Below are 18,794 nucleotides of genomic sequence, written 5' to 3' on the forward strand. Positions count from 1 at the left end.
GCAGCAACGGCGCGCGGCGGCGGCGCTGCGGGGCCCGGCCGCCATTGCGGCCCCTCACAGCGGGGCGGGCGGGACCAGGGCCGGGCCTGGCTGGAGAAGGTGAGCGCGATCCGCCTCGCTTCGGGTAAACCGGAGTAACCCCTCTGCGCCTGGGAAAGGGTGCCCGAAAGAACTGAGGACACATGGGAGTTACAGTGCTGCTGACATTGGATTCATGGTGTGCTGGTTTCCTTTCATTAAGGATTTTGAAATAGTGAGCAAATTAAAAGGAAGAAACGGCCAAGGTCCTGATGATATCTTCAATAAACCAATCTGCAAGAGAAGGAATTGCTCTAAGGAATTTTAGTATATATCAATTGCGTATTGTTATATTGTGCATGTATCTAAATATTTATATATATACATAATAAATTACTCTATATTCATGTTAAAACATACACAGGGCCAAGTCTGATACTTCATGAATACAACACATACTTTGTACTAAATACGTGTATTTTCCACTAAATATATGTCTTTTGCATACTCAGTACTCACTATTGTGCTTACCTGTAGTAATCCAGCAATTTCTACTTTGTCACTTGAACTTTTAAAGTTCTTTTTCATTTCTGCAATTTTACCAATACAGTCCAAAATTTTAAATAACAAACTTCAAAACTGTCATAATGAACCTTTCAATCTAAGACATTCTACCAAGCTCCCAGGATATGGGTAAGTCACTGAACATTTCTGCAGGAAACTCGGTAAATGGTAACGACTTGGGAATGATTTCTTTGTGCCATGGGATTAGGATCTGAGGAATCTGGTGTATGGAAAGTTGTCACACATTGCATGCACATGTGTGGCTTGGTTTATAAAGATTTTGGGAAACTGTTTTCATTGAACTTTACATTAACGAATAACAGCTGGGCTTTTAGGATTTTTAATAAAAAAAAGAAGGAAAGCAGCGGTTTTTCTGAGTTGCACAAGTGGAGTGGATACTCGGGGGACGTAAATGGGATTCGTGACAACTTAGAAATGGCATTCATGGCTCTTCTCCCATCCTATGGACCAGTTCTTGGACATTACAGAAGGACAGGTGTGAGCGAGGCACAAGCAATAAACCCCCGTGCCTGATGGTGCTTGGCTGTGCCTCAGCTGCTCACACAGAGGCTGATCCTGTACAAATTACCAACCACTCATAAAAAGATCAGGTTATTGGTTTCCTCCAGAGGATGTGAACTGAAGTATGGAATTTGGGCAAATCCCAAGGCAGGTCAGAGGCAGAGAATGTCATTTCTGTACCTCTGCAGATCTTGCAGGTGGTGCAGAACTTGAGCACGTGCAGCAGGAAGGAGGTAGCTGCTGATCTACCCGGCAAACAGGGAAGGTGTAAGTGAAGTTTTAGTTTAAAAATTATCCTGCACTGCCCTGTGGCACCACAAATATAAAACAGCACAGCTCCCTGCGGGGAGCAGCATAAAGCTAATTAATTACAGTTTGTTAACGAGCAGGGGAGGGCTGGGTGAGCTCTGAGTGTGGGAGCGGCTGCTGTGTCCCAGCCACTTCCGACCTGTCCCTGCCCTGGGCAATGAGTGGGAAAGCACGATAATGAGGGAAAGAACCCAAACCCTGACACACTGTTTTGGGTAGGTGTATCCTAAATTAAATCCCATTTAGTAATTACATCCCATTAGCTGAAACAGGTGAGAGATCCAACCCAGCAGACTTCGCCTGCAGCAGCAGATCCCTGATGTTCACCTTGTATAAATCCTGAACTTTTAAAAAGCAGTATTTTCATCTGAAAATTTCACTTCTTTCAGCTTCAGACTTCAAACTGTGAACAAAACATGCAAACAAGTCATGGAGTGAGAAAGTGTTCTAAACCAACTTTATTGGAATGATACAGGAATGGCTAACATACAGGTTAAATCCTCAATGCCTGCTTTCTACATAGGAAAAAAATAAGAAAGAAAAGAACAAATTCAGTTCTTGCACCCATGGAAACAGAAAACCAGCACAGAGGTAACAGATTCTGGCACTCCTAAAGTCATGCAAGAGATCTGCATCAAAAAACTCAAGTTTTACACACACAACAAAGAGATTTTGGGTATTTTCAGTTTGTGTTGGTGCCTTGTTCCCCGGACAAAGGAATAATTCAGCCTGGCTCACCAGAGCTGCCTTAGGAATGCTGATACAGTTTGAATGCTCCCATATGGCAAGGGGGGGACAGACAAGGGCAGTGACTGCTTTCTTAAACTTGGCAATTTTCTTGACCGTTGAGACAGGGATTGACCTCATGTCAGAATGTTTTGGGTCGCTGAACTGACAGAATTTGGCAGCTACTTTTAATTACAGCTTCTCCAAAATAATGGCTGCAATTCACCAAACTTGCACAGGAAGCACAGCAAACTGGTATGGGTACAGACTTGTGTGTCAAATCCCACTTTCCTCACCACTCTTCACTTAATATTCCACAGTTCCCAAAAACTTGAGCAGGAATTCAGACACAGAGGAAGATTCGGCCAATATTAAGAAAGAAAAACAACCTTGTTCAGAAAGATGAAATCATAGTGAACAACAAAAATCTGATGCTGGATTTAAAACATAACCAAACTTCCATCCCCAAAAGATCTTAAATTTCACAGAATTGCAGTAATTCCTGACAAAAGCTGTTAATAAAAAAGCACAGTTGTGTGTGTGTTAATCTTTAAGGTAAGGCAGCATCCATCCATCCCTTTGCCTCGTGATGCTGTGCTGCTTCTGTAAGCACAAGCTTCCAACTGCTTCCCAGGCTCCCAAAATGATAAATCAGGAATTAAAATATAGCCAAGAATTACAGGCTCCCTCATGAGCACTGGGAGAACACACAGGTTAATATTGCACGTGGTAAATTCACCCACACAAGACACTGAGAGAGTTGCAATTCCTGTAATAGATTTATGATATGGCAATAAGAATGGAAATAAAGTTTTTAAACCTTAAAAAAAAAAGTCTTGCTTAATTACAATAACTTTTGCTATTCAAACATTTATTTCCTCATTTGAAAAAAATACTATATCTAATGGCTACTTGAACATGCAGTGAGATGTTTAATGCTCTAAGCAGTGTGAACTGGTATTTTTGTAGAGAAATACATTAAAGGCTTTCACCCTTACACAGGTAAGGAAAGGCCATTTCTGGCTGTTTTGGCTTGTTTGCAACATCGAACCTTGCCCCAGATGTGTCACCGCTCGTGCTTAGGCAGCTGTGAGGGACCTGTGTCCGTTGCTCTTTTTGTCCAAAGAGCCCACACAGATGACTTGAATGAGAAATACATGGGGTTTGTTGGGGGTTTTATCACCTGTACAACTGTGTGACAATACAAACCTTAAATATCCGTTCTACAGAAGACAAACACAACTTTCCAAAGTGACTACAAAGGTTAAACTACACAGTACCACCTACAAATTCATCTGAAACCAGGAAAGACACTGAAAATTTACTGTGTAACTCAGTAACATTTTTGAGGCAACTCAGGCACTAAATTAGTGGTTTTAGATGCTGTTTTCCATAGTTTAAATAGTTGGATCTCTAGGTAAAACCCATCTGCATTTTTAGTACTAAAATAGTTTCTTTAAGTTTACACAAAATGGACGAATTGCCAGGACAGTTTAAAGTAAATGTAACTTATTCATGTGTGATTGCTTCGGCTTCCATCAGAGTCCACTCCCGCTCCCTACCCTGAAATTCCCATTTCTATCCTGTGTTCAATTTGTGTTATGGACAGTGAATGCTGCAAGCACCAATCAAATGTTAGAAATCACATCTACATTTCTTGAAGCAGAGACAGTTGGACTATTTTATAAAAAGCTGTGGAAATTCCCTTTACAGACATTTAAGGCAGTTGAAATTCACGCTTGCTGCTTGGCCAGTGCTTCAGCTTCCTGAAACAGCAAAAAAGAATTACACGTTAGTAGTTTCTCAGTATGTTTCCAAATGAACACTATGAAACAATAACCTGCATTTTTCAGTCTTCTTTCAGCCTTTGTAAGGTGATCACAAATGGGAACAGAATGACAACAGAAGAAATGCAAAAGGAATTTCCTTTTGGTTTCTCCGAGTGTACTTTCGAATGCAGATTAATTTAATTACCTGCTAGCAGCACCATGACCTACAAGGAGATGAATAAGAGATGAATTCCCAGTGCCCTCAAGTGCAGCACCTCAGCAGGGACAGCCTGGTTTATTTGAAAGGACAAAGTTCAACATCTGCCAAGATCTGTTGGAGCCATTTGCTTTTGTGACTGTACAGAAATACTCAAGATAACAGATTCAATATCATTGTTACCATGACCCAGCATTGCCAAACAAACAAAACACATGAGGAGAAAGGACTAAGAGGGGAATTTCCAAGAAGTCTGTATGATCTTTTTAGGAGGAGACACAGTGGGTGACCCCAGCCTGCAGGGCAGGAAGTCCCACGCATATGTCCCGTATCTTGAACGTGGTGGCTCACTCTGGTTGTCCTGGCTAACTGCCCTCATCCTGCCTTTGAACTCAGGGCGTGGGAAGAGCCTGGCTTGGAGCTGCCGTGCTCCTGGCCATGCTCTGCTCTGCTGGCCTGTCACGGGTCAGAGAGCGAGGCTGGGATGTCACTGGGGCTCGGATGTCACCGTGCAACCACACGCCTCACGCGAGGACATCCCGGCCATCCGCGGCACAAAAGGCAGGTGAGCAATGAAAGGAAGATCAGAAAGAGCTACAAAGCCTGGAAAAAAGCAGTGTGTTTGATATTCTCTAGAAGACAAATGGTTCTTTGAATTGTAAGAAAGAGGAGGAGGCTCCCTTGGCTTTGTAACAACTCCCTTAACCAGCCCAGGCCACTGCAATGGTGGCACCTCAATGGCTGGTTTTTTTTGGGTTTTTTTTTTTTTTCAATACAAAGTACATTTCTTCAGAACAGGCAGTGGAAAGCTGGAGAGGATTGCTGCTATTTCCCTTATGCCGAGGAAGGTTGGTACAAGTAACCTGCTAACCTATTTTTCTTGGAGGTCAAATTCCATTTCCTTGGGCATAGGCCTGCAAGTTATCTGGGAGAGGCTCAGTTTTCCAGGCTTGACACTGTCCCTCTTTCATACTTTTCCTTATTTTTCCCTCAAGGCCCCTCACTGAGCATCCTCTCAGTCCTTAAATCCTTAATAAAGAAATAATAAAACATACTTTTCAACTCACAAAACCCTCTCCCTTTAAAATCCACCCATAATGCTTGAAGTAGAGATATTTAAGAAAAACTAAAGGCTAGCCTTTTCCAGAGTTTGTACATCCAAAGGACAAACCAAACCATCAGGGCTTAGAAATTGAATTTACCATGCTCATTTCTGAAGTAGTCCTGCTTAGCATTAATATCAAACCTTTGTGTTCAGAGTCAAGTAACTTCCCAAATTTCTCCTGATGGCATCGAATGGAGGTTTCCTGCCATTTTCTGCAGCTGTCATGTCATTCCCTACAGCATTATATCCAAGCTGCACACAGCTATGCTGGAAACATCAATTTCAGCACCTACAAATCTGTGTACCCTCCTCAGCAGCCTGCAACCGACATGACTGAACATCCTAACTGTGGGAGAGATTCCCAAAGTCAGCCCCAGAGCAGGACACGGGGTACAAGGTCACTGCTGCAAAGGTTATTTACCATCATCAGCCCAACACAACATGGAAATTCAGCAGAGTACAGCTGTGTTCTTCCTATCCCTTCTGTTTAAAATTCACCTTTTCCTTAGGTGAGTACAGAATTGGAGCATCCCTTAGGACGGAAGCAGAGCTCCTGCCAGCCACGCTGGCTGCTCCTGCCAGCCAGCAGGTCTGGGAAGCAGCGACGTTCCCAACATTACTGAGACAGGTGACCTGATTTGTTATGGCAGCAGCGGCTCTCTGGTACCACTGCACTTCCCAGGGGAAAGGCACGAGCTTCCCTGTATCTCAGAGTCTCAGGATTGCTTCCTGGTTCTTTGGCTCCATCCTGCACACTCTGCTGAGCAGTGAAGTGCAGATGTTCCAAGGAACTTCAGCAGGACTGTGGCGCTGTGTGCAGCTGGTCTGATGCCGGCAGCGGGTAACGCTGGTGTGCATATCCCAGGCTCTGCTCTGGGCAGCTCTGCATGAGGCAGTTTTTCCTCATCACACCATTCCCAGTGGAGCTACTGCTGGAAATTTGGCTCCCAAAACTGCTTCAGTCTGTCCCACAACCTGCAGTGCTCACTGCTCATGGGTCACCATTCACCTTTGAAATTAGGTCTCTTAGCGATGTGCGCAGCACGACCTTCACTCGTACATGAGTAAATCTGAAAGGGAGCGGCGTGTTTATCCACTGGAACAGGAAAACTGGAAGTGACCTGGAGGATCCTGCTGCTGTCAAGTGAAACGTATAAAGCAGGCTTGTCTTATCCTATCAAAATCAAAAGGAGAATTCCAGCCCACTGCATCCACAAAGCAGTAGCCCAGTTCGTAATTGGCAAAGGAAAATAAGCTTTGGATAACAAGCCAGAGGAAAAAATTGCTCTGAAGCAAGACCATGTTATTTCAGAAACAGTGGCTGTGGTTTCAAGGGATTTTCTAGTAGAAAAATCTCATCAACATTTTACATGAATTTTACTTTTTTTACTGAATTGAAAACATTCTTTGATTTTGGGAGTTTTGTTTTTTTTTATCTAGGTTTCTTATGCATTCTTCAGTGCAAATATTAAATATTCCTTTGAAACTGAAGACTGAGAGCCTCTGGAGACTGAGTATCTCCCAGGGAGATTGATGGGAGCAGTGACAGCACATGTGCCCGATCCTATTCTGAGCAGAGAAGGAGGAGGTGAAAGCCACAGGCTCCCAGTGAGGAGGTGCTCACCTACCTTTGACCCAGGAGGTGCAGTCAAGCCCAGGAACGCGTACACGGCGTTGTTCTCCCGCGCCTCAAAGAAAGCGTCATAGTCCTTCACCGTGGCAGGAGGGAGGGGGAATAAAAGACAGAGGAGTGAACTGTCAGAAATAATCTCAACTCAGTTTAGGGTGTCACCCAACCCACACCAAGCAAACTGCTTCCTGTAGCCAAATGCAAAATCGAGTGTCAGCTCAGGTGCGTGGCATTGGCACTAACAGCACACAAACTGGTCAGGCTGGAAAGGGACAAGCTGGGAATTCATTCTATGTCCCAATGAGATGTTGCTGTGAGATGCTCCAGTCTCCCAAAGGGACAGACTCCACACAAGGCAGGTGCTGTCACTGGTCTGGTGTGGACATTCCTCCTACAGAAGCAGCTGAGCCTGGACCTTGTCATCAGAAACCCTGATGTCCCCAGATGTCATTGCTGATTCGTGATAGGGATGGCAACTGTGAAAGTGTGACTCCAGCTCTTAAATCTGTCAGAAGTTCAGCCAGAACTGAACACTGAGAGTGCACCTTTCCCATCACATTTCTCACTAAGCATTAGTCTGTGCAAGTGCATAGGGTGGCACTGTTCACTCAGTGCACTACAAATACCCTGAACACACACAGCCACTTCCCAGGAAAATTAAGGTAATAAATAAATAAATAAATAAATAAATAAAAATACCAGTTGCCAAACCCCAACTAAAGGAACCCAGAAGTTTTGTGCAAGCTCACTGTTGTCCAAGTTACCACACAATTCCCTCACTCTGACTTCTGAACTCAGCAGGGATCAGTCCAATGACTTTCCTGCTCTCCATTTTTAACTGATGCACGTTACCAGCCTCCTCCAGCTTTCCTGGGCAATGTTTGGATGCAGGAGTCCTGGCTGGGAAGCCCAAGGCAGGCAGCAGGCTCGGTCTCAGGCTGAAGTCAGGAAGAGCTGTTTAGGACACACTGCTCTGGATTCCTGACTGTCTGGGAGGCAAAAGCCTAAGGAACAGCAGCAGAGGGGGCAGCTCTAAGGAGAAGCTACTGCAGCAAGAACAGAACAAAGCAGAGGGACCAGAAGATTCCAGCTGCCCGGAATTCAGGGACATCAAATTATTGCTCCATTTGCACATGCAGCAATCGCGTGCTGGTTTGATAAAAATGTGTGTGATTATGGTAAATCCTCCCTGAAGTCCTTCTGTTGACAGGACTGGGGCTGCTTGATAACAAAGGGATTGTTTATCTTGCTGGTGCACAGGCCATGAGCCTGCTCTGCAGCATCTCCCAGGACAGGAATTCCTGGGCCTGAGGAGCAGGGCTCATGCCAGCCCACACAGCATCTCCAGTTCCAGCCTCTCTGCTGTGCACGGGCCAGGAAGGCCAATTTGCTCTTTGCTCTGCCAGTTGTGCTGCATCAGATGGAACAAACAGGGAACTTCATGCTTGAGAGGCATCAGATAAAGACAGAAAGAGGTTCAAATTCTGGGCACAGAATTAACTTTTACCTTCCTGAAAGCTGAACTGTAGCAACTTGAATCCAGCAACAGAAACTGACCGAATTTCTAAAGTTCAACATGACATCAACCAAAATTTTGGGGATGAAATAAACACACAGCAAAAACCTTGTAACTAGTCTACTGGTTAGATAACTACAGATCCTTATGTTTGTCACTCCAACCAACCTTTTTCCATGTCACAACCAGTCAGGAAAATTTTGAGAGCCAAGTGACACAACAGATCACTGTGGATATTATTTCAAGTTCTGCTTCTATTACAAGCAGGAAAAATTCTTGGCACATTGAGAATAATTTCTTTCAGTAGGCACAGATTTGTCTCACAAAGGTTCAGAACTGGCAGGTCTTGACTTACAGACTGTGCAGGTCAGAACCAGACTTCAAAAGGACCAGAGAAATGCACACTGTGAGCTCTGTTCAGAAGATATTAAGTTTTAAAAATAAAACTAACAGTTAATCTAATAACCATTCAAGCATGGCCTGCTGAGTACAAGTACTGCAGGGCAACTTACTTTTGATCAAGCATTAAAATAATTACAGTAGGATTTTTGTTTGCAACACAAGTTTTAATCTGTACAAGGCACTGGAGTAACTGAACCACAGCAGCCTTCCTTGTGCAAGCAGCACACAGAGCTGATCCCAAAAAAGATCAGGAAACTGATTTATAATCATGGCAGACATCAATTCATATGATCTGGGATTCACACCTACTGGGAAACCCCACACAGGCAGAACAGATCTTTGAACTTACTACAGGACATAAGGTTGGTGTAAAAGGGCCAGATTTCTGTGAGATGTTAGCTCACAATCATGGGGAAAATGAGGACTAAAAAAAACTGAGAACTTTCAGAGCCGTATGATGGGAAAAACCCCACAGGAAAAGAAAATTACGTATGTACTACAAGGTAGGATCCAAATCAAGAGGTCTACATTTTAACCTTTCCTATGGTGTGACTGGAATACTCAAGCATCAATTATTATGAAAAGCCCAAGATGGAGGGAAATGTCTAACACCTCCTACAGCCTTCCCAGTTTGGGCAACTGCAGCTGGGCAAGCCCTGCCTTGCTGCTCACCACAGTGAAGCACAGGCAGTGGCAGTGAGGAAGAGAAGTGGGATGAGCACAGGAGAGCTGGATGTGAGGGGATGAGCACAGGAGGCTGGAGGTGAGGGGATGAGCACAGGAGGCTGGAGGCGAGGGGATGAGCACAGGAGGCTGGAGGTGAGGGGATGAGCACAGGAGGCTGGAGGTGAGGGGATGAGCACAGGAGGCTGGAGGTGAGGGGATGAGCACAGCTGAGCTGGAGGTGAGGGGATGAGCACAGGAGGCTGGAGGTGAGGGGATGAGCACAGCAGAGCTGGAGGTGAGGGGATGAGCACAGGAGAGCTGGAGGTGAGGGGATGAGCACAGGAGGCTGGAGGTGAGGGGATGAGCACAGGAGGTTGGAGGTGAGGGGATGAGCACAGGAGGCTGGAGGTGAGGGGATGAGCACAGGAGGCTGGAGGTGAGGGGATGAGCACAGGAGAGCTGGAGGTGAGGGGATGAGCACAGGAGGCTGGAGGTGAGGGGATGAGCACAGGAGGCTGGAGGTGAGGGGATGAGCACAGGAGGCTGGAGGTGAGGGGATGAGCACAGCAGAGCTGGAGGTGAGGGGATGAGCACAGGAGAGCTGGAGGTGAGGGGATGAGCACAGGAGGCTGGAGGTGAGGGGATGAGCACAGGAGGCTGGAGCAACCCTCACCCCGAGGTAGCGGCTGTCGTTGAAGAGCCGGGGGGGCAGGGGGTTCCCGCTCGCTGGCCGACTGTCCTCGGGGACGTTCTCCCGCATCCATTTCCGGTTCTCCTCGTTAGCTGCGATGTCCTTCTCCTCAAATTCAATTTTGTTGGCTTCCAAGAAACCTAACACATCTTGCTGCTGCTTTTTAATCTGTCACAAAAGAAGGAGGAAGGGAGATAAGGTAAATAAAATCAGTGAAATAATATTTGATGCCACACTGGCGTTTGATGCAGAAACCATGGAGTGAAAATCAGGTTGAAAATGGGAGTGGTAAGAAAATTCTTAGAACCAAAAAGCATCTTCTGAAGAGTCAGAGCTGAGCCTTGACTTGGCTCCTACAAAACTGAACAGGCTGAAGCTTAAAGATGGTGTCCCTACATAAATGTGAGTGTTGTGTACCTCAAAGGTGCCCACCCAAAAGCAGAGGTGTGAGCAGGGCCCTTGTGCTGGCCAGATTTTACATTTAGCTCAGGGGAATGTTGTTTTTTCAGGTGCAGTGGAGTTTGCTGGAGGCCCATTTGAGGTACAAACTGCTTCCTTGTGCCCGTGGAAGCACAGGCTGAACCTCCCCATTCCTTCTCAGAGTCCAGGCTTTTTTCCACCTCGGTGACAAAAGAGACCTCACCAAGCATTTTGGGTTCACGCTTCTTTGCACAGAAACCTCTCTCCCACTGTGTCCTGGGTGTCTGCAGGGCAGGCACAGTCTGTGGAGAGCTATGACCCACATCCCCACCCTAAATCATGTCAAGGAAGCTGGGTGAGGTCCCACACCTGCTGCCACCCGTCCTTGTGCACTCACACAGCATCCAAGGGAAAAGCAGGATCTGTGTGGCAAGAACGGTGCTGGCTCTGCACAGGGAAGGAGGTTTTTATTACTGTCATTATGAATTACTAACTTCTTGACACAGAGATGTTCTGCTTATGCTCTGCTCTCCCTCTGCATGACTTTAACACCACTAAGGAGATTATAACCATGCACATCCTAGCAAACAATAAAAAAATGGAATTTAATGGGAAATTTGTTTTCTTCAAATGACCCCCTTCACTGCAAAGCCAGTCCAAGGCCTGGCTTTACCCTAATGAGCTGGGTGCCGCAGGAGCAGCGTTTCACACAGATGTTGCTGGTGCTAACTCAGGTCAGCCGCGGCTCCCGGAGCAGCCGCTCCATATACGGCCACAGGCAAACCCGGAGCTGCCGGGGTCAGGGACAGCCAGCCCGGAGCCAAATATGGAGCCCGAGCCCCGGCCTGCACAGCCCCGCACTCACGGGCACCCGGCTCGCACAGCCCCGCACTCACGGGCACCCGGCTCGCACAGCCCCGCACTCACGGGCACCCGGCCAGGCCCGGCTCGCACAGCCCCGCACTCACGGGCACCCGGCCGGGCCCGGCTCGCACAGCCCCGCACTCACGGGCACCCGGCCAGGCCCGGCTCGCACAGCCCCGCACTCACGGGCACCCGGCCAGGCCCGGCTCGCACAGCCCCGCACTCACGGGCACCCGGCCGGGCCCGGCTCGCACAGCCCCGCACTCACGGGCACCCGGCCGGGCCCGGCTCGCACAGCCCCGCACTCACGGGCACCCGGCCGGGCCCGGCTCGCACAGCCCCGCACTCACGGGCACCCGGCTCGCACAGCCCCGCACTCACGGGCAGCCGGCTCGCACAGCCCCGCACTCACGGGCAGCCGGCTCGCACAGCCCCGCACTCACGGGCACCCGGGCGCGCTGAGCTGCCAGGAGCAGCAGGGAGTATGATGGAGAGCGCTGCCCTGAAGGATGTGGGCTGGGGAACAGAGCCCAGCACATCCAAAAGGGAATATTCGAGTACTCCCTGACTCGGTCTGGAGCTGATTTATCCATGGCAGGTTCAAGCAGAGCGCGGGAGGGGCGCATCCAGCTCAGTGCAGCAGAAGGACCCATCCTGCTCTCCCCACAGAGGGAAATGTGCTCCCAGCTCCTGCAGGGAAGCTGCCTGCTGAGAATCCAGTGTAATTCCTCCGACCTCATCAGCACAGGAGCCGCTGGACTCGCTGTGCGAGCACCCTGAAACTCAACGATATTGCTAATTTTCATCATGGCTAAAAATAAATCAAATTGGAGGAGCTAATACCGCCCCGAGGAAATAATTTGTGTAGAGGCTGTATAAAAACATTCTCAGCAAACTCAAAGCTCTGGGTAAGAGGTTTCCTTGCCTGCCTCTAACAGCAGCAGGAGAAGGGGAAGCTTTTCTCTGTTGTGCTCTACAGCTGAGAGGAGAAAAAAAGGGAGCACTTCATGAACTGTTTTGTAGGGCTAAAATAAGGGAAAGCTCTTTGCAATTGTAAACTCTTTGGTCAGTATGACCTGGTAGTAAATGTAATTTTTTTTCCTTGAATCAGTTACATGTTTAATTAACCATTTCCTACAATCTCTAAATTTCAGATCCAAATAGTTTTTATTACTCTCAGGTCCTTAACTTGTCCAAAATCCATTTCTTAGTGAGAACACGTTTTGAGATGTCCCAGAATTGTTAAGGAATTTGAGAAAACCAAGCTTTTATCCACTCCACCATTAACCTGTACACTCCGCCACGTAAAACAAGAGCTCCGAGTTGGACAGGAATCAGTATTTTCATCCCCTGAGAAGTCACTTTTTTTTTATAATCATTTTGGCTATTAGATTGTTTTAGCCACACACACATCCTCACACCCTCCCAGCATCTCACAGTGGTACAGTCTCTGCATTGTTTTTTCAGCTCCAGGAGGTACAACCACATCCCAAACTGCTGACTGTGGCTCCAAAGGGTGATCACAACCCTCTCTGCTTGTTTTTGAAGCGCTGGCAAAGCTGAAAATGTATTTTTTTCTTCTATAAAAGGCACCATTGTAAGGCAAGCATGAAGTTTGGTCTCTTGCTCTCAGGCCATCTGTAGTTAAGGGAGGTAATTCTCTAGAGGACTCTACAGAAAAGCAAGGATGGTGTTGATGCATGAGGAATATTAGTCTGGAACCCTTGTTTTCTGGCCAGACAAAAAAAGTTGGAAGATTAAGCAGCAATGTTTTATCGCAGCAGTGTTTTCTCCCAGCTCCTCAGAAAAATCCTCTGGCCACGCTGATGAGCACTTACACAAGAGCAGTAAATGCTCCAGAGAAACAGGGCACCAACTGCTGGGCAGCAGGGACACCGAGCTGCCAGATCCTGTTATTTTATGGGATTTTATTTAGAGAACTTCCATTAATTTCAGGCAGTGGAATAGCGCTGGGAGGGAAGGGCCAAAAATAGAGCAAGAGACGTCTGCCGCTGCTTCAGGGTGTTTTGTCTTACTTGAAAGGGCACACGTTCTCCTCGGGACAGAGCCTGGAAGATGGTTCCTGCTGCCCATGTTTGGGAAGGAGCGAGGAGCCTTTCTTCAGGATGCGCCTGTCAACACGCAGCACTCGCTTCCCCCAAAACCTCCCCCAGCTGCCTGGGCAGGCGCGGAGAGCGGCCAGCGCCGTCCCAGACCCCGCACCTCGGCCTGCATAAACAACTGTCATGTTTGAAGCCATTCTGGCCCGTGAAGGGCAGCTCACTGCAGTTGGCAAACATGAAAATCCTTGTTTATTCCGAGTGCTCCTGACACATTGTGCAGGGCCGAGAGCAGCCGCAGAGCCGGGAACATGCCCGGAGTCAGCACAGGAGCTGGGGAGCCCAGCAGGGCCCTGAGGCTCTGAACCAGCACTGGTGGGGCAGGAGCATTTACGGAGACACAAGAGCACAGAACAGAGAAATGAAAGATAGGGATGGACAGACAGCTGTAAGGAAGGGAAGAGGCTGGGGGCAGGAGTGGAGGGAATGAGCAAAATGGATGGACAGAGATCAGGGGAAAATCCCTGTGGGGTGGAGACAGAGGGGATGGAAGAAGGGCTGGGAGCAGGTGAAGCCAGGACTGTCAGGAGGAAGGGCTGCATCCTCTGGAGTCCCCAGTGCCCTGCCTGGGAATAAAGATGCCCTCAGAACAGCCCGTCTGGCTTCACCCAACCCAGAAACAGAAACAATTCCTAAGGTGAGTGAAGATATTTTACTTCTTGCTGATGTTCCCAAGATAATACTGAAAGGAACATTTAATGAAATAAATCTATTTTCTCTTTGTTTTGGATTTCAGGGTCTGGTTGCAGGACAGAAACAGCTTTACGTCAAGTTATTGGTGGTTAAGCGAAGTCTCACCACACACTGTGATCTTGTGCTACAAAATCCACTGTGTATCAAGATTCCCTTCTCTTCCAGTTACAAGCCAATCACGAAACATTAAGCTTTCAACAGAGCATGGGCACAAAACAACATTATAAAAATTAGTGTAGAATTGTGAACAAGAATCGCCCCTCACTTGAGTACACATCAGAAATTCAATTTACTGTTCTTAATCTAACTCCCATCAGTGATGTCAGTAACACAAGAGAAACCACATCAAAGCTGCCAAGAATACAAACAAGTGATGTCTGCCAACAAATCAATCCATCAAAAATAAAATTTTAACCCCAAAATGGGAATAAACTTTCCAGAAAATGCTGCAGCATTTTAGATTTTCTTCCAAATCTTTAATCATTGAAAAAAATTTAAAAAAAGAACTCAGCTAAAAGATAATAAGCAGAAAGGCAGGGATGATGCTGCAGAACCTTGGTCCAGTGAGCAGGCAGCATTCCAGCCTCTGCTCCAGCCAGGACTGTGCTGGCTGTTCAAGAGCCAACTTCTCGCAGCACCACCCCACTGCAGGGAAACACTAATTTTAAACACTTTTTGGAACTGAACTTCACAGAAGGGTCTATCTCATTTGGTGCACACAGGCACACACACAGCACAGTTCAGTCCACACTGCTGGCCAAAAAGGGGTTTGGGTTGGTTTATTTGAGTCTTGTTATTTTTTCAGTTTATAAATAAATCTCTGGTTGGACAATAGACATGTTTTGGAAATCTATTTATGGACCACTGGAACTCAAATTAAGTTTACAGTCTGAGTGCTGCTGTTTTGATCCAACAACAAACTTGCTGACTGCGGCTCTGCCATCCCGGCCCTTGGCAGGAGACTTTTCCACCACTTTTGTGTCTCCTGTGTCCCAACCTCCACACAGGGGAAAAACCTAAATTTTATTAATTTCTTTCCCAATTATGGGATTAAATGGCTCATGCTTTATTGTGAGGATATAAAAGAATGATAAAGGGATTTCTTATGATGTACCTAGCCATTGTTATATCATCAGTTGTAACATCAGGACAAAAGGAATGGCCTCAAGTTGCACCAGGAGAGGTTTAGATTAGGAATCATGAGAAAGTTTTTCATGGAAATGGTTATGAAGCATTAGAACAGGCTGCCCAGAAAAGTGATGGAGTCACCAGTCCCTGGAAATGTTCAAAAAACATGTGGATGTGGCACTTGAGGACATGATTTAGTGATGAACATGGGGCTGGGTTTATGGTTGAACTCGATGATCTCAAGGTCTTTTCAACCATAATAATTCCACAATTCTGTGATTCTCTCTAGCTCCTGCTGCAGGTGTGTCCTGAGCTGCCTCTCCCAACCTCACAACTGGGATCCAGCACCAAGACAACAGAGAAACAACACTTTAGAGAAGATCTTACATTTGATCTTACATATTTCTCAATTCAGTTTCAAGACAACACCACATTTAAAAGGGATTTTTTTTTTCCATTTCCAATTCTAGCCTCGGGGTTCCAGATGCTCAAAAGCAACTATAGCTTTGAAGCAGTTGTATTGTATGCCAATGATGGTTTTAAAGATGCTGTTTCTTCTTTAGTGGGAGCAAATCTTTAAATCCCAGAAGCAGCTGCTTTGTGCAGGAAGGTGAAGTCCAAACTCTAGGTGATGCTACTGGTTGTGGCCAGACTTGTAGCCATCAGTTCTCCAGAAGCTTCAGAGTCTCCTGAAGATGGATAAGCTGAAATGTAAGCAGTGAATGGGAAAAGTGCAGTGCAAGAAATGTTGAGCAAACTCCACTGGCAGCCAGCAGCAGCAAGGTGGGAACCCCTAGGAAGTGATTTTTTCCTGGCAGGAATGGGCAACATGAGGAATGCCAAGTGCTGCCATGACAAACTGACTTGTCACAGAGTGACCTGTGGACTGAGCTGGGGCCACACTGACACAATCCACTGCCACTTTTTGGAATTAGAGTAAAAACTATTGGGGGTTTTGGTTTGGTTTTTTATCTGTCTCACCTAATTTCTCAAATGACCTTGCCTTCCTCACCCAGAGTCCCTAATGCAGAAGCTCATCCTTGCAAATGAGCTGCAAAATGCTTAGAATTTCTCCTCCCACTACAACCTAATTTGTAGGAGTTAAACAGCCCAGCAGCTCAGCCATGGATTTAAATGTCACGGATTCCTGTCGGCCCCCTAAGCTCATTCCCCACCCCAGCACTTGGCAGCAGGGCTCCCTTCCAAGCAGCCTCAGTCCTGCCCTCCATCACAGTTTTCCTTGCTTTTACTCTAATATTCCAGAAGATGTTTTTTCTCTAGAGTGGTTTTGTTGGTTTTATTTGTTTGAATAAGCCATTTTTGTCACCCCCTATATTAGCTTAAAAATCCAATGTGCCAGTTCTGGTGGTGCCACTGTAAAATGTGGTCAGAGGGTGGGAAACCTGCAGGCAACTCCAGCAATCACCTGGCTTGATCAGAGCTTTGCCAGGTGACTCCCAGCAATTTCTGTCTCACTCTTATTTTTCCCTGCCTGGTAGAACATCTGCTTATTTTTAGGTCTGGGTAATTATCATCACAGAGCTCAAAGCACTTCTTTGTTCTGGTTATTTTAAGCAGAGCATTACATGAGTGGTGCCATCGTTGTCTCTCCCGATGGATTCTGGTCTGGAGGGAATGAGACTGAGGACAAACACAGCAAAACCACCATGAACTTACGGGACCTGAATCAAACACAGGAAGCTGGAAAAGTTCACGCTGGACTTGTGCTACTCTTTTTTTTCATTTTCCAGAAATTCAGCAGTGTCCAGATGGACTCCATATGTCCTCACTCTCTCCCTGCAGGGTCCTTTGGGAAAGCCCATGGCAATATCCACATGAATCCTGCACAGCAGCGCTGGTTTGATGTGGTTAGACCCCAACAGCTTAAAATTGATTTTTCTGGAAGTGGTTTTTACCACCAGGTACCCACTGACCCTGGGCTGTATCAGCATCACCAGCCCAAGACCTGGGGCAGAAGGAGACAGGCTCCAGCTCCCACTGAGAGCAACAACCACATTCCTGCTGCTCATGTGTGGCTTTGGAAGACACCTTTTAAAAGCAAGAAAAGGTGAAAGGATGCAAAGTGACCAGTCAAGAGCGAGGCTGGGGGAACATCCAGGCTACCAAAAGGGTTTTGCAATTTAACCTGGAGGTTACATCATGTCTGGCAGGACACATGGGCTGTCTGTAGCAGGGCTTTAGCCTGGCATAAGGTACCACCCCACAGACCAGATTTTGGAACACAAGCCAAAAATATAGCTGGAACAAAGGACAAAGTCTGCACTTCCCAAAACAAGACCACAACTTGCTCCAGAAACCATAGAAAGTTACATAAATGAAAAAGCTGATTCATGAGAACAAAAATAAAAGCTTCTCTCATGGATTATAATGCCATTGTAACTGCATTCATTCAATAACCCAAGGCCTAAAAACTTGTTAAGTCCCACACCAACAACAGCCAAGTCCAAAGATCCTTGTGCATGCAACAAGTTTCTTCCTACCAGAAGAACCTAACAGGAAAGTTAACGTCACCTCCGTGTGATAAAGTCCTGGGGAATCAGGATTCTCAAGGAAGCCAAGGGTGCTTAGAGACCCAACTCCCACTCACTTTTATTTACTCTGACACAGAGAATAAAATCTCAGGGGGATTTGGCATTTAGTTCCCTTGGGTTGCTTTGGGAAGTTCAGCCAGCAACACCAGCCTGGCCCCTCTGGTTGGCACAGCTGAGCAGTTCCTAAGTGCCACACTGCCAACTTGCTGTTGGAGTTCAAGGAATTAGTTAAGAAAAAATAAGAAACATTTTCTCTCTTGCTGCAGCAAGAAGGGTTTGAGGTCAGTGTTCCAGAAAAGTTTTTCAGTGTCACTAATTTGGTGTCAGACACAAAGTACAGCCAACTCCACCACACCTCAACTACAGTCAAACTCTAACAAGATCCTAAAAGGCCACAAATAAGTCAAAACTTTCTTGCTGCAGCATCCAGTGTCTGTTTAGCTACGTTCCTCCTGCAGTGGCCAAAAGTAGATTCCTCTATCCATTAGTCAAGTAGGAGGACAAGTAACATTTCCTTATTTATATCCCCCCAGCTTCTGGCACACAGCAGCAGCAGCACTGCCTAATGAAGCCCTGATGACTTTTTAATGTGCTTCAGGTTTACTTTCCATGAAGGCACCTTAAGGATTAACATTATTATCACAGCTTAAGGCAAATTCTGCTTTTAACAAATGGTACCCAAGCACTGGGGAGATGAGTGGGGTGAATCCATTCATCCTTTAGCACCTGCCTGTCAAGGACTATTGTGGTGTTACCAGGATTCTAACAGAGAATATCTCGTCAGTAACACCTGAAGCCCATGTTTAAAAGTACCATTTAATAAACTTCACATTTTGTTCCAGTAAATGAAAATGGTTCTGTCAGCTGAAACCCCACCTCTTT

The 18,794-nt window shown here is 46.5% G+C and overlaps 1 protein-coding gene and 1 long non-coding RNA gene across 3 annotated transcripts in view; one reads left to right on the forward strand and one right to left on the reverse strand.

Annotated features, from left to right (window-relative positions):
- Nucleotides 1-1,848: 1,848 nt before the first annotated feature.
- SH3BGRL (SH3 domain binding glutamate rich protein like) overlaps nt 1,849-18,794 on the reverse strand; it is a 40,251-nt gene continuing 23,305 nt past the window's right edge. For both annotated transcript variants that reach the window (XM_068204604.1, XM_068204605.1), the window contains exons 2-4: nt 10,118-10,303; nt 6,859-6,939; nt 1,849-3,905 (exon numbers count right to left, since the gene is read on the reverse strand). In XM_068204604.1, the coding sequence (XP_068060705.1) occupies nt 3,873-3,905; nt 6,859-6,939; nt 10,118-10,303 (300 nt within the window). In that variant the 3' untranslated portion in view covers nt 1,849-3,872. The remainder of the gene's footprint in view (nt 3,906-6,858; nt 6,940-10,117; nt 10,304-18,794) is intronic.
- LOC137482347 (uncharacterized) lies at nt 3,905-9,393 on the forward strand. Its single transcript, XR_011004024.1, has 2 exons — nt 3,905-4,783; nt 5,740-9,393. It is a non-coding gene; the product is annotated as an uncharacterized lncRNA (long non-coding RNA).

Source organism: Anomalospiza imberbis, chromosome 14 (assembly GCF_031753505.1).
Source record: "Anomalospiza imberbis isolate Cuckoo-Finch-1a 21T00152 chromosome 14, ASM3175350v1, whole genome shotgun sequence".
In the NCBI taxonomy this organism is placed as follows: domain Eukaryota; kingdom Metazoa; phylum Chordata; class Aves; order Passeriformes; family Viduidae; genus Anomalospiza; species Anomalospiza imberbis.